Below are 16,394 nucleotides of genomic sequence, written 5' to 3'. Positions count from 1 at the left end.
GAAGATTGCATGAGTGTCAAAGTCAAGAATTTTGTAACCCTTGACACCATATAGGTAACCAAAGGAAAGACCATGCCTAGCACGGGCATCAAAGTTGGAACGATTGGTAGCATTAGTCGAAGCATAACACAAGCATCCAAAAATGCGCAAATGAGAATATGATGACTTGGAAGAAAAAAGAAGTTCGTAAGGAGACTTGTCTAAGAGAAGTGGAGTTGGGGGGCGATTGATAAGGTAGGTGGCTGTAAGTACGCAATCTTCCCAAAATTGAAGAGAAAGGCTAGCTTGGAAATGGAGTGCACGAGCAACATTGAGTATGTATTGGTGTTTGCATTCAACAACTCCATATTGTTGGGGTGTGTTGACGCAACTCCGTTGATGAATAACTCCCTTTTCAGCAAAGAAATCTCGCATTTCAAATTCAAAGCCATTATCACTGCATATTGAAATACATTAGATATTTCGAATATTGAAATATATTTACATGATATAGTAAATATTTTAAAAATTAATTATGCATATATCATAAAATATATTTCTATTACAAATAAATTTTATTTGTAATATAAATAATATATTATTGTTAATAAATCGTATGTTAGATTTTTTTGATAACTAATAAATATTTGTTAATCATCTACCAGTAATTAATATTTATTAATTAATATATTAAGATATTAAATAATTAATATTTATAATTATTATTAAGAAATATGTTAACATATTTATAAAATATTTTTGTTGAAGTGTTTTGAGAAGCACCCTCATGTTTTCATTTTTCTCTGCACAAAAAATAAAAAAAAGGTTCAGAAAGTTGGCGTGGAAGTCGATTCCCTCGGGGCAGCGTCGCAACTACGGTCCGCTTTCCTTACCACTGACTCCAGATAGGACTAGAGAAAGGCACGACTCGCAGGACCTTGACGCTTTGGAGCTCGTACATTTTTTTTAATGCTTTGGAGCTTATACCACTGATTTCATTGATGTTTTGTCCATCCAATAAACCTCGCATATTTTTTTAGAGTTTTACACCATACAAAACGCAGCCGTGTCACATGCTAACCAAAGTCGTGCATTTGGGATGCGATAGGCCCAATTTTCAGGATTCGTAGGGTCTACAACTTCACTTAATCACAAGTGATTGGTTTAAGTAAAAAAATTTACCAATTAATTTAAAATAACCATGTCAAATTTGCATCCGCAGTTTGCAAAAATCTGAAGGATTGGAATAGAGAAATCTTTGTCAAATGCACCTATAATTGTATTCAATTGTTGGAAATAGACTTTTCCAAATATTTGTTAACAGATGATATTCAGATAAAACTTCTATTTCTTTTCTATTTCTAAGCTGGGTGAAGATATAAAATATCATCTGATCATAGAGATTTAATGAAAAAGAGGACAAAATAAGATTTTTTTTTTCGACAATTTGGAGAATGAAAGTAGAATTTGTTTTGGTTCTCCCTGAAAACGGCTTTCTTTTTTGAGCCTATTTATAAAGAACTCCAAAGAAAAAGAAAACTTATTTCCTCATCTATCTTCTTTTGAAATGTCACAGACCGTTTCTCCCAAGCCATTGGCAATAAGGGTAATTGGAAAAAATGAACTTTACATCATGATCTTATTGAAGCCAAGTGGAGCTTTGCTCATGCTTCTCTTGGAAAAAAACATAGAGAGACATGAACTTTATGCAAGGTTGAGATACAAATTCAGTGAATATGCTAATATTAAATCGAAGAATGTACGAAGCTATTGTTTTAAGGATGCTACTGAGGAAACATTAGAAAAGAAGACTGCATCAAAATATAATATATATCACCAAGTATTTGCAAGTTGAAATAGAAGTTCATGTGTCAAAAGCATTATTAAATACATTACAGAAAATTAACAATTCCATCAAATCTAAAGAAATATATGCGTGGAAATAAAAAATAACAACTAATACAATTAAGAGTTCCATGGTTCCATAAGAAATAGCTAGAAATGCTGCCTTAAAGAAAGCCAGAAAACCTTATGGACTGGATCATCACTTCAGCTAACGCCAATTAAAGTAATCACCCTGCAAGACAAGAAACACCATAGTTGTTACTTACTTAGATGGAAATGGTAAAGTTATTCACTGGAAGCATGGGCAACCTTTGGCACAGTGGAAATTTAGCAAATAAATAAAAACCCAGCCTTTTAGAAGGAACTAGAAATAAATTCCTTGATGCATTGAATGAAGAAAAAACTCAAAACTAGCGAGAACCCAGATTCTTTCAATGATATTCATCTTTACCCACATTGTGGATTCTAAGTGAAGGGTGCATTTAGGTTTACTAAAGTGCCAACAATATATTAGTAGTCGGCATTATATTTGAAATTACAAAGTTATCTATGATTTGGAAAAGAAGAGCTGTGCCAAATCCTTTGCAGTCATTTAACTGGAAACGTCTATGTTGAATATAATATTCCAAATTTTTGATTTTCCCTACCAATGAATTCAATTTTTTTAACAAATCTCGGTAGATAAATTAAGTCATGATTGGAACTTTAAAAAATGAAAGCAGCAAGAGAATTAGTGCACGTTGCTGTGTCATTTACGTAAGCACAAGAAACATATTAACAGTCAATTGTTGGATTGGTGGGTTACCACCTTTTGATTAAATAAAAATGAACACGTTGAAGGAGTCATAGTATCACAGCCGACCGTGATAACAATCATTTACCCCTAATGTTTAGAGTACATACTCTGAGCTTTTCAATGTCTACTTTCTACTTTTTCTAATTGTTCTTGACCGGTCCTAGGTTTATGAATGGTGTTATTAATGTCTTAATGCATGAGGTGTTGTAAGAGGTTGATTGAGTTATCACATTCTGTCATCTAACTATTTGTATTTGACAAAATACAACCAGAAATAGTGAAGTTCAATCTCCAGTAAGATCAGCAGTACTTGGTTGAGTTCAATGCTCTGTTTTCTTAAGCTAGATAACGGAACGAGAATTTCAGCAATTAGAACGTTCGAAGATCAAAGAGAAATAAATCATAATATTCTGCATGATATTATATCAAACATGTAGCCTGCTACAATTACAAGCTTTGAGCTTATTCACTCATGCAAGAAATTTATTCTATTAGCAGAATCTTGAGGGATGGAAATAACAGAGGAAATAGAGGAGAGAGGGAGTGACTTACAGGTACTGATGATATTATGTCAGTGCAGCTCATGTTCAAAAATAATGGAGGGGATGTGTCGGACCTTGTACCCATCCTCATTTCTGACCCTGTCATTGAACTCACGGGGCATGAAAATCAGATTCAGTTGCCGTAGGGTGGTCACCTGCTGCAATCCCTCAGGAAGCATCTTCAATTTATTGCACGAATAGATAATTAAGTGGGTGAGGCTGGGCATCGCCCCAACCTCCACTCTCCATTCCTCTAAATTGTTTAGATAGGCTAATTTCAAGTGTTGCAGTCGAGGAAAGCCACCAGCAGAAGAACACGACATGCTATTCCCTACGTATGCTTCTATTGCCAGTAGGAGAAACCTGAGGTTTGGCAGCTTCTCCAGCACGGGCATTGGGTCTTGCTCCAATTTGGAATAAGATAACTTGAGCTTGGTGAGGTTTGGCAGGACATGACTGCTATCTAGGAGCTGCTGTTGTTGTTTGAGTAACAACCGTCCCCATAGGTTCAATGAACGGAGCTGGTGCAGGTTTGGTGCCTGAGCGAAAAGGACGTCCCCAGGGATGTTACGTATAGGCAAACTCAGAGTCAAGGAGAGAAGGCTGTCCATTTTCTCGAGTGCTTTTCCGAGTGATTCTCCAAACATTCTCTCACATGCTTCGTCAATCGCCACCTTCAGAGTAAAGCCTGGTGTAGTAACCCAATTTTTGATGAATCTTACGCCTAGCGAACGGACGATATACATAGCATCCATATCGAATCCATAGCCCTGGATTCTTAAAGTCTGCAAGTTCTTGTGTTCGCCACTTATCGGTGCAATTAGAAACATCACTATATTAATATATACGTGCCTCAGCGTCCGGATTTTCCAAAATGATTTCGGAAGCCAATAAATGCATGTGTCTCTCACATCCAAAACTTGCAGATTCAAGAGATGTCGAATGGAAGATGGCAGTCTCTTCAAACCAGTGTTGCTCAATCCCAGGTATCGTAAATGAATCATGCTGCCGATCTGTTTCGGTAACTTTTTCAAATCTCTCGTGCCCTCCAAATCCAGCACCCTTAATAATTTTAACCCGTTCAAAAATCTTCGCCCATTAGTCAAACTTAAATTGAAACCCAGCAAAGTGCGGAGACGCCGCGAGGAAACAGCAACCTCGTCTTGCGTACGACTGTGGAAAGCTGCCCGATGACTCGATATATGACTAGATACTGCCATGTCGGCACAACTGCAAACATGAAGAAATTCATCCTTTTTGGCTTCTTCAAGGCCAAAGTCGCGTAGCAGATCATGGATGCGTATGCTCTTAACCCGCCCATGAGCCTTGCTTCTCTTGACAACCTGAATCATGCACCTCTGGACCAACTTATGCAACCAGTCCCTGGCGGTTTCTTCCATTGTCCTTGTTTGCTCTTGGGGTATGAACCCTTCGGCGACCCACAACCTCACTAATTTGGAAGTAGAGATAATGGAGTCCTCTGGAAACGCAGCGATGTATAGAAAACATGGTTTTAATGGATATGGCAACTCATTGTAACTTAAACCCAATATATTGAAGCACTGCTGCCTATCTCCACTGTCTTCCCAATCCATGCTCTGAGCTACACTCGACCACTCATCATAGTTAGGATCTTTCCCTGATAGAAAGCCCCCTAACGCCACCAGTGCAAGAGGAAGTCCACCACACCTCTTTGCAAGCGCCTGGGCCAATTCCTTCAAATCAGTGGGGACATCTTGTTTTGATGGAGATGCTTTCCTCCACAAGAGTTCCAAACTCTGTGTGTCATTCAGAGTGTGCAGTTCATATGGAGGAAAGCGTGTCCTGGCACGGTTTGCAACTTCCATCTCACGAGTAGTAAGCAGTATTCTGCTACCTTTGTTCTCATCAGGAAAGACTCGCTGCATTTCTCTCCATGCATCAACTCTCCATACATCATCCATCACGACCAAATACTTTTTGTCTCTTAGGAAATCACGGAGCCTGTGTCTCACGTCTTCTTCACCCATCAGCTGTAAGCCTTCTGCTGTAATTTCTGTAGTTGTTTCTTTCTTCTTTTTGATTCCCATTACTTTTCCCATGATGTCCTTGAGTAGCTCGATACCTCGGTAGCTCTGAGAAACTGAAACCCAAGCAAAGGTATCAAAATGTTTACCAATTGCGGGGTCATTATATACTTTTCTTGCCAGGGTGGTCTTGCCTAGCCCACCCATGCCCACTATAGAAATTACACATCGTGTTTTCTCATTCCCATCAAGCAATTGACTCATTATTTCTTTCTTATCATTCTCGAAGCCTATAACTTCAATGTTGTCATCATAAGAGTGAGGAGAGGATTCTCTAAGTGATTGAGAACTTTCATTCGCAGCACTACTTTCACCTAGATTAGCAATGCCATATCTATCTTTGCTCTCGGAAATATTCTTGATCTTTTCCTTTATTTTTCCAATTTCAGAACCAATTTTATAAAGGGTAATCAATTCCCAAGGTTTGTGAGAGTACCTTGAAATTGTGCCCATGAAGCCTCTCCTCTGACGTTGCCTGAGCCTCTCAGCCATGAACTTGACCCTGTCTATGATGTCTTCCACTTCATATGCCACATCTCTTAACTCCCGTATCCAATTCTCCACTCTTTCGTCTCCTCTCTTCCTTCTGGAGTCTGCATCTTTGAGGAAGCCTTGCAATAGATGGAGTTCTGTTTTCACCCATTCGATCTGATCATGCACACCACCCAAGGAAGCAGCTTCTTGGATGAGAAGGTTGGTAAGCTGAGACACGACATTGGAAACCAGAGACTGAACCATATCTCCTTCCCTCACTCCTCACAGGATTAAGGTTTGAGACAATACGGTCAAATGGAGGAGCCAAGAGGAAGAGGGAGAGGCCTTTTTCTCTCCGGAACAAGAGCTCAATTCTGATGCTTTCCGTCATCAAGAAAAAAGAAAGAAAGAAAAGAACAGAATCTGATGCTTTCCTTCAGCAATAGCCATGGAATTTTCCTTTTTTGAGGAAAGAATGGAGGAAGTGAGAAACTTCCCCCAAAATTTATTAATTAAAATTCAACTTCGGGACAACATCTCATCTTTCTTGTAAGATTTAACTTTGGAAGCCCCCCTTGCCAAGGAACTTCAGACGAACTTTATCCCAAAGTTGAGATGCTGTTCCCAAGTTGTCACGAACAGGAGAAGAAACACGGCATGAGGCCCAGCTTATATAATTGTTTATCTGCACTGCGAACATACATCAAGAACATTCCTTTCAACTTTTTATTCTTTTTCCCACAAAACATTAACATTTATATACTACAAGTGTTACGCTTCGAACCCGAAGGCAGATAACATATGCCTGCATGTATGGCTGCAGATCATATCAAAGTAATGGCAAATTTCTAAATTTTTTTATCAATAATTTATTCAAAGTAAACTTCCAAAGTTTCAAAATGCTATATGTCAACATAAATTAAATACTCTAACTAGTCTCTCTAAAATGCCAATAACTAAAAAAATCATCAGAAAATCTAGCCCACTTCCCAATCCCGTACGATCATGCCTCTCGATATGAAATAGAAAAAATAAAATAATGAGCTACACTAGCCCAGTAAGCAACATAATACCTCAGAATGGGGTCAAAGCATGCCAGATAATTAATCAAAGTACAAAACAATGACTGAAAAATAAATCACAAATAACATATTTTTTTTCTTTTGAAATTTACTAAGCATTTTCATAAAAATTATGATACCAGAATTCCAACATAAATAGGCTACGGCCATGTAACCCAGTGGCATGGGTCGCACAAAGTGCCAGACGCTACTATTATTAACCACCGGTGGTACAGTATTCAAATACCACTATTCTAAACAAACGGTAGTACGGTGTCGAAACCGATTCCTCACAGATTACAAGTCAACAGGGCCAACGAATAATCTCCATTGACAGGGCCAAATCATAGCAATGCTGAGAATACATACATATATACAAAATAGATTTTTCATAATTTGCCCAATCACACTTTACAGATTTCATAGCACATTACATAATTTTCAAATAATATTTAACATATGTAACCCATTTTACTAAGTACAAAATATATCTCAAAATTTAATCAACTAATAGTTATTTTACCGAATAATTTGAAAAATACGCTATGAAGCATTAAGTTATTTATCTCTTTTTGCTTTAAATCCCACTTCGGGCAAACATGTCCCATACACCTGTTTAATATCATTAAAATATTATAAATTTTAACATAAATTCAGAAGTCAAAATCAAATATTATGGTTTCATGCCTCCAGATCAATTCAGTCCGAGCAAGGAGGATTCAATAGGTCAGAGGTAAAGATCGAAAGTGGTCTAATCTATCTGAGGCTGAAGTAACGGCTGGTCTATCGCCCGGGTACCGGTATGGTTCGGAGTTTCCAATCTGGGTCAACTTGGATCCAAGCTACAAGAAAGATAGGGTTTATACTACGATCCCCGAGCTTGTCTAGAGGAAAAAAAGGAGGAGAGAGAATCTCAGCTCGGGTTTGGATTTGGTCTGATCCTGGTCTTGGGCTTGGTCCGAATGTTTCGGATCGACCATCAGAGGAAAGGCCTGGATCTAGTCAGAATGTGGGCTTGCTTAGAGAGAGAAAGAAATATACAATCTAAGGATATTTGAGCTTTTGGGCTTGATCTACTTAGTTAGGTCGAATCAGAGGCTTGGCTTATTCAGTCTGGTTTGACCAAAATCAGAAAAGATATATTTGGTCTGAGTCGACTTGGATCAATCAATGTATCTCGTCCATAATGAACGGACTCGGCCCACAATAGATGAATAGGGCCCAAAAGGAATACAACGAACAATAAATGAGCAGGGACCAAAATGAATTATCACGGCCCACAATAGATGAATAGGGCCTAAAATAAATACAGCCCACAATAGATAAATAGGACTACAACGGATGAACAGGCCCACAACAGATGAACGAGCCCACAATGGATGAACGAGCCCATAATGGATGAACAAGCCCACAACGGATGAACGGGCCCACAATAGGTGAACAGGCCCACAACAGATGAGCGGGCCCACAATTGATGAACGAGCCCCCAACAGGTGAACAGGCCCACAATGGGTAAACATGGCCCAACAATAGGCACGGCCTAACAGGGCTCAAAATGACTGAAGTAGGCCCAAATTGGGCCTATAATGGGCATAGCCTAGTAGGGCCCAAATAAATGAATTGGGCCCAAATTTGAACGTGGCCAAAATGGTGTTCTTCACTCCATTGAATCTAGGAGGAAGGAGGGAAAGAAGAGAGGAAGGAGAGGGAAAAGAGGAGAGGATCCAGCAGCGGCCGACCTGGGTGGCCGACGGCTAGCCGTCGGTGGCAGTAGCAGCCGTTGGTTGCTGCAACGGCCGACGAGAAGAAGAAAATCGAGGGCGTTCTCGGTTTGGGGCTGGAACAGAGGAAGGAGGCTCCGGAACAGGAAAATAGAGGGAATGAGACTTACCAATGAGCGGCGGAGAGGATGCATCTCAGTCTAAGGTAGCTAGTCCGGTGGCCAAGCGGCGAATCCCGCGACAGCGGCGGTGGCAGCTCACACGGGCATTGTCGATGTAGATCATGCTAACACTCAGTTCTTTGGAGATAGAATTGATGATACAAGAGTGGACTATGTGGTTGCAACAAACCCATGACATACACAAGGGATCAGTCGGGCTTGGCCCGGGAAGAGACCCATTAATAAACTCTATTTTGTGCTTGGCACTCAACACCATATGGAACGGCTCCAGGTGTGGTAGTTATCACCATCAAAGGGCTGTGAGACCAACGTGGTGCTTGGGCTATTGCCATGATGGAGAAAATATGGGCTGGATTGATCAGCAGCCATATGAGGCATGGAAGCAAAGGCACTCGAGATAGAACTCAAGGATGAACTCGAAGATGACGCCATGAAAAAAAAAATAAAATTGCTCCGATACCATGAGAAAATATGAAGAAACTCAAGATTGGAGGAAAGATGCTTTGTGCCTTATTATTGTATTATTGTATGTTTTGCTTATGTATACAAGAGTTTGAAATAATCAATAGCTACAATTAAGGACTAATAAAAAAAGGAGTAAAAAAAAGAAAGAGCTAAATAAGAAAAAAAACTAGTCCTTAGTTGCTGCTAGCCTATCATACGTTAAGAAATAATCAACGGCTGCAATGAATAACTAAAGAAAGGAAAGAGCAAAAGAAGAAGAAAAAAAGGTTGAATAAAAAAAATAGCTAATTCTTACGTGCTGCTGGCCTGTCATACGTTAAGAGACACTTTTAGGAGTCTTTGGATTTACTTGCGGTATGGAGGTGCCTTGAAATAAGCGTTGCAGGTCCAGCCGTGGCAAGCTTGCAGGTGAGCCCCGAATTTTGGTAGCGCGCGGCCCCGGACCCCAGGCGCTCGAGTAGCGGCACGTGCGCAGTAGAGCTACCGGGGTTCCTCGCATCACATCGCATCCCCCCATCCTCTCGACGGTGTTTCGCGAAGCCCTGGGCTTCTTAAGGACTTGACGTCCAAAGCGCTTCCCTACCCTCCTGAACAGCTCCGGCGCATCTCCGGCGGCTCCGGTGTTATCTCCGGCATCGATTTCCCTGTCATACTGCTTTCGAAGTGACAAAAATCAACAAGTTTTTTCTCTCCTTTCTCCGCTTTGTCTTTTCCCCTCTCTAACTGACGTCAAGCATCCTGGCCTAAATCTATAGTTTCCACTGGGAAAACGACTCCAATAAATATTTTACCTCGGGGATCAAAGAAATAGAGGCTAGGAATGGTAGCCCTATATCTATTCTAGATCAAAACGTCCTCGGGTCTATGTAGATCCAAGCCAAATTTGTCATTTAGTTTCTAATTTTGTAGGGTTGTGATTATTCTGGAGCTTTCTTTTGTGCTTTTCGTGTAGAAGAGACCAATTCATGGGAGATCCTTTAATTGTTTGCCTCCTGGTCCAAAATCCGTAGAATCATCAATATTATTCTTATGATTTTAATCCCGAACTCAAAAAATACTTTTTTTATTGAGTTAGATATGAGATCATCATGAATAGTATTTGAGCAGATCTCATCTGGAGCCTATATAAATTAAAGATATCATGGCATAGACCTATTTAGGGCTAACTATGAGCTAATCAGGATTTTTGTGATTGATTTTGATTAGATCTGAATTCTTAGCCCGACAAGAATGCTAACGTTTACATGAGAATCGTATGTGAGGGCTTGTACAGGTGTGTGTTTTCTCCCACATCGTTTATGCACCGAGTGAATATTGGGTATTATACAGAGGCAAGAAATCCAAATAACATCTTTTGACAAATTTTTTTGGTGAAATCCTAAGTTGTAGATGTTTATAATATTTTGGGGATATTAACTTAAAAAATCTATATTATGCTAATAGTAAATGTGGCAGTTATATTAGCTTATGGTGCCATATCTTGATTTTAGATTTTTATGCTATGGACAACTTTTTGTGGTTTTATTTGTATCTTGGTATGATTTAGATAGGGACAACCGCTTATGGCTATTGTTCAAGCAGTGGTCACAAAGATAACACTAGCAATAGGGGAACCTTCCATGATTCAGTTTTTTATCCAGTTCATGTAGATGTAACTATGGTTGGATGAATGATCATGATCATGCTAGAGCATTGTGATACTTAATTCTGTGATGTTTTAGTGGTTTGGTACTTTGAACAATGTTTTGGTAATATGTAGTTTGTGGTTCAAATATCTTTGTTTAGTTTAAATTGCAGATTGTATGTTTTGTATTAGTGAAATATGAAATTATTATAGCATAGAATCATATAAATTAAGTCAACTAACTTTGTAACTGGTTGAAAGAATATTTCAAAAATGTTGCATATCACTCAGAATAGGGAAAAGCTCATAACCACTTTATAGGGTGACTGCAGCTCATATTATTACATCCAACCAAAAAATGGCTCCTTTCAACTTACAACTCTCAACCACAGCGATTCGGATAGAAAGAACACTAATTACAACATCTATAGCTGCAACCTTTCAAATAGTGTAGGTTCAACTATAATACAATTCAATTACATGCAACTTAATTAAACTACAACCTGAACTATGTTGCATCTTCACTCGCAAGGTTTCAAATAGCCTCTAAGACCTTACTTGCCGGCAAGATTTAGAGTTTTGTTGGTGGGGGCTCATCAAAATTTGGGCCAGTTTATCATTTGTCATGGAGTTGGTCTTGCAAGTTGGTCTATAGAACAGGGTTGATTGCATCTAGATCAGTATATGGTTATACAATCCTTGTTTTAAGACTTTTGATCCCCCCCAACCCCTCCTTGTGTGTCTTTTCCTTTTCAAACATAGTTAGGGGGCATTTGGTATAGGGTGATCATCCCAAGATCAAAAGTGATATGGATGGAGATAATTAAATCATCGTGTTTGGTTGCACTAAGGTGATCATACGTGGTAGTGATCCCAAATCATCCCCACCTCTCAAATTACTGCCCAACTCAATGATGGGATGCTCGTTCTTGAGGTCTGAAATTCAAAATCAACCCAAATAGTGATTTTAGGCTAAAAATTGAGGACAAAAATGCCCCTCACTTTCGTAAAAAAAAATAGTATACAAATATACCGTTAGTATATTATATCAATATTATATATATATATATATATGATATTACATTGTATTGATATGATATATTAATATTAGAAAACATTATTAATTATACTATTGCCATATTATTATTCAATGATAATTTTAAATTATAGCAGAAATATATTATTGTATTTTATATTAACATCATGAAAGTATTTAACATCTTACTTTTATTTGCCTTATTTTTCTATCAAAATAATTATTAGTATTAAAAAATATATTATAAGTATACATAAAAATATTAATATATCTTATAGGATTAATAATTTATAGGACCAATAAATAAATTTTTATAGAATATATTAATAAATAATATATAAATAAATATATTAATATTTTATTATAATATAGTTTATATGATTAATAAATATATTTTTATTGAATATATTGGGGGTAATTTTGGTATTATATGGTAAGTGATCTTGAAATTCCATGAAACACCAAACATCTTACTCATAGATATTTAGAATTTTTAATCACTGGAACATAGCATATCAAATGCGGTGATCTTAAATTATTGGGGATCAGATTATCCTAAGATAAAGATCACTAGCGATCTATGATTACCTCGGTAATTCCATTTGAGTAATCAAATGCTACCTTGAGGGTTTTTATGGGGGCCTAAGACACCTTCTACTGGCCTTTTATAGTGGAATGGAGGTTGAAAGAACTACGAGCTTTTTTTTTGGGGGGGGGGGGGGGGGAGAGGGATTGGACTCTGGAGAGGGAATGAGAACGAGTAACTCCCATTTCAGCTATTTGGTTGCGAGAATCCTATTCCCATTCTGATTTTACGAAGGAATAGAATGCCCTAATTTTCAAAATTCAATTCCTACTCTTTCCAAGTATTCAAATTTCATTTCGATTTTGATTCTGATTTCGGTCATAAACCAAACTTATTGGAGGATATGGCCATTTTTTATTTCTATTTCGATTCTAATTCCAATTTCAGCCACGAACCAAATACGCCTGGATAGATTTATTAATGTTGAGAGACTTTTCTCAAAGTAGAAGAGGTTGAGAGAATCGAACAAATCAAGATATGTCTAGAAATGCTGCATTCCAAGTAGACATATGGAATACTTGCAGCATGATGACCCTCCATCATATGACTCCAATTTCATGTAGTTAAAGAAACATTGATGACTCCCTGCAACACATCCCAAATGACTCACTATAAGCTTCACAGCAACGTGGTCTAGAAACATCAAGACATGGAAATCATGAATATTAAGGAATCAATCAAATACAGCTCTCTATAAGAAATGCTTTCTGTCTTTCTTTCTTTAGAGAAAACTCTTCAAGGAATACTTAGTTTGCTTTTTCCTCATGTTTTACACTAAATCTATGATTAATTGATCATACCAACCCAGTAACTAGGTTCCAGCCTATCAACTGTAACCCTAAGTACTGTCGATAGAAATGTTGCAGTTGAACTTATGTCATAATTTGACATGCTTTTTATAAATACAAATAGTTACCAACCTCATGTTAATATTTCTTTCTATTTTCCCCCATCCAATCTTTGGTTTCGGTCCGGCGGCAGTGGTGTTAACGCCCTTTTGGGCTGGACCGGGTCTGGGATTAATTGGACCGGAACAGATCCAAGCTGGGCGCTATTTGCCCCCTTCGGAACTGGAAGATAAGGGTTTTGGAGTCGAGAAGGGGCCATGGCGGAGAAGGGGGCCGAGAGAGACGAGCTCGCGGAATCGCTTGAGGATCTCTTCGCCAACGTCTCCTCCATGATCAAAGGCGAGCTCGAGGTCGGCCCTCCTCATTCTCGTTTTGCTCTGATTTCATTTGTTTTAATCCAAGAGTAGAAGTTTGTCCATTATGATCCGATTTGAGATGATCGAACTATTTTTTGTTATATTTGGACGAAAGTTGCGATCTTTTTGGAATTTTTTAGGTATTTTTGGTCCGATGGAACTGGAATTTGATCTGGCTGGGAAATCTCATTGGTCGTAATAGAAGGATTTTCTGGTATTTAATTTGGTATATATGAAATTTTCTGACCGAATTTGATGCCTTTTTTCCTCTTAATGAATTTTGTATGGGCTTACTTTCTTTTCGGTGAAAAAAAGAATGCTGTTTGTATGTCAGAGGTCACTTTGTATGCAGATCGAGACCATGAATTTAACAGTAGTTAAATTGATACATTCTTTTTTTTTCTAGTGTCAAATAAGTTTTAGATCAAGATAGAGAGATTTTGTGGAACAGGGTTGGATGAAATCATTGAGTGCAAATTGCAGTGAGTTCAGATCAGAAATACTCTTAAACAGATAAGATAGGTTTCAGGGATCTATTTTAACTGCTCGTTGGTGTTTTGTCCTTCCTGATCTATTCCACAAATGCTATGATGTGGATTTATAGGATAGGGTGGTAGATAAAAGATAAAGAAAAATGGATTTTGTAAAAGCAACATGGGTTCATCCCAGGAAGATTGACTCCAGAATTGAATGAAGAACGGTGTTAAGTTTTTCAATATCGTAGTTGAAAGGAAGAGAGAGGAAAATAATGCTGTAGAATCTATCACAAAGAAAGAGATTTGACCATTGCTTCCGTATGGAAAATCTATAGATTTGTAATAAATCCTAGCTTTCTAACTTTGGTGCTTTGGGCATGTAGGTGGTTGATATTGTTGCTTAATCGAGACTGTAAGTTCATGTGTCTTCGTATTTAGCTTTATGTTATCTGAAGCAATGAGACAAACATGAATAAACACAATTAAATTAAATTATCTGTTGTAAGATCATGCTTCTTATGTGTCAAATGTTCCTTGATATATACAGTCATACTCAATTGTCGAATTATTAAAAATCATTGTGGTCTTGTCTTCCTGTAGCCTTTAGATTTCTGGTTGTTCAGCACAAGATGCCCTCATCTTATAAAATTTTCATGATAAGCTTTTGTCATGAATGGTTACAAAGATAAAGTTACATTAAATGTTTAATTAACTTCATTTAATCAGGACCTAGTCAATTCCCTTAAATACGCTATTCTATTCTTTCTCCTTCCACTGTTTATTTGTGGAGAAATTGTACTGACAACGTCCTGAAACTTTGTACTAACTCTTTGCAAGAAACTTGACTGCTCAATTCTACTCTTTACCTTCCTCTTTGTCCTCCATCTTTCAAGAATGAACTTGATTCTGAAGCAGAACTGCATTATCGATAAATTTCTATATCATTGTTGAAACTGTCATTTCTTTCCACAGTCACATTTAAATTTGCAGAACCTTTTTTACTGTGGTTAAAATATCAATAATTATGTGCATTATCCTCTTTTCTTTAAAAAAAAATAAATTAAATTTACCATCCTGTTTTCACTTAAATGAGCCGCTTTCTGTTTCAGGGAACTAATAATCAACTACGGCTTCTGGAGAAGATGAACCAAAGAGTGGCAGAGGAATACGATGGTTTCAGTGATGTTGCATCTGGACTAAGAGTCTTCGTGGAGCAACTTAGTGAGAAAAATCAGGGCTTTGATGAGTATGTGAAGCAGGTTGATGTGATAGACCAGCAAGTTACTGAATTTGAAGCTGTTGTTTCGATGCTTGATAAATATGTGTGTCTATTGGAAAAAAAAGTACAATCTGCATATCGTAACATACCCACTTAATATTTCTTGTTCATAGATTTGAGTGATTTTTTGTTCTTTCAAACCAATCTCATAAGTAAAAGAGCTGATTGGTAGCTGCCAATCTTTTGTCATTGGTTCCAATTAAAGCATATTGAAGTACTTGTTTGGTTGCTTATGTTTATAGAAGAAACCAATAATGTGGTTGGTGGGTGGTAGGGGGTGGAAGACTGGTGAAGGTATTGAACAGAGAAGAGTAAGATTGGTGCTGTCTCTGGTAAAGGTGAATGATTTACTTCTGCATCCAGAACTTCAATAGTATGTTAGCAAGTTATTAGAACTTTCTGCCATAATAAGCTAGTGCGCTTCTACCATTTGCTCAATTTTTAATTTCTGCTTTTGGTATAAATGATGAGATTTAATTGCCCCTGCAACCAAAGGCAGTATGGCTGCCATGACTGATGTTTATCCACATTTTACTAGCTTCTTTCTGTTTTTTTTTTCTTTTTTTTTTCTGCGGTCTTCAGGATAAGGAGAGGCAGAAAAAAAAAACGCCAATTGCATGCAACGATCCTCAACAAGCCAGTACCGACTGGACCTTTTGCATGGAAAGGGGAACAACGTAAGGATGCTAAGATGATTCTTTAGCATGCTTAACCATTTCTAAAGTGAAGAGTTATTGGATGTTGAGATAGGAATCGGATAATAATCTTCCTGAATGATAAAAATTGTTCAGACTATGCGTCATAATTGAAGATGTTAGGGCTTCTTATTGGATGCAAAGCTAGTGCATCAAGTAGATATAATCACTGTCTGTAGAAGACTGCTTGATTGTGTTTGCTGGTAACCATAATTCCTTACTGGGATGCCATCCATCCTTACAGTCATATCCAACAATAAGAAATATGGGCTAATTAGTAGCAGGTAGAATTCAAAGACAATCACTCAAATTTTACTCGAGATTGTATAAATGTAGACAACCCTACCAAACAGTACCAAATGG

The 16,394-nt window shown here is 37.8% G+C and overlaps 2 protein-coding genes across 2 annotated transcripts; one reads left to right on the top strand and one right to left on the bottom strand.

Moving 5' to 3' along the window:
• Nucleotides 1-1,791: 1,791 nt before the first annotated feature.
• LOC103712773 (putative disease resistance protein At1g50180) lies at nucleotides 1,792-6,319 on the bottom strand. Its single transcript, XM_008799394.6, has 2 exons — nucleotides 3,173-6,319; nucleotides 1,792-2,056 (listed from the first exon to the last, which is right to left on the bottom strand). Exon 1 carries the CDS (start codon nucleotides 5,964-5,966, stop codon nucleotides 3,192-3,194), a length of 2,775 nt encoding a protein of 924 aa, XP_008797616.4. The 5' UTR covers nucleotides 5,967-6,319; the 3' UTR covers nucleotides 1,792-2,056; nucleotides 3,173-3,191.
• Nucleotides 6,320-13,375: 7,056 nt separating this feature from the next.
• On the top strand, nucleotides 13,376-15,525 carry BLOS2 (biogenesis of lysosome organelles complex 1 subunit-like protein). The gene is made up of 2 exons (XM_008799369.4): nucleotides 13,376-13,575; nucleotides 15,167-15,525. Exons 1-2 carry the CDS (start codon nucleotides 13,483-13,485, stop codon nucleotides 15,431-15,433), a joined length of 360 nt encoding a protein of 119 aa, XP_008797591.1. The 5' UTR covers nucleotides 13,376-13,482; the 3' UTR covers nucleotides 15,434-15,525.
• The last annotated feature ends 869 nt before the right edge of the window (nucleotides 15,526-16,394 follow it).

Source organism: Phoenix dactylifera, chromosome 2, assembly GCF_051530095.1.
Source record: "Phoenix dactylifera cultivar Ajwa chromosome 2, Ajwa_hap1_PhDact_Kaust_v1.1, whole genome shotgun sequence".
NCBI classification, from domain to species: Eukaryota; Viridiplantae; Streptophyta; class Magnoliopsida; order Arecales; family Arecaceae; genus Phoenix; species Phoenix dactylifera.
This window is presented reverse-complemented; position numbering and strand designations above follow the sequence as displayed.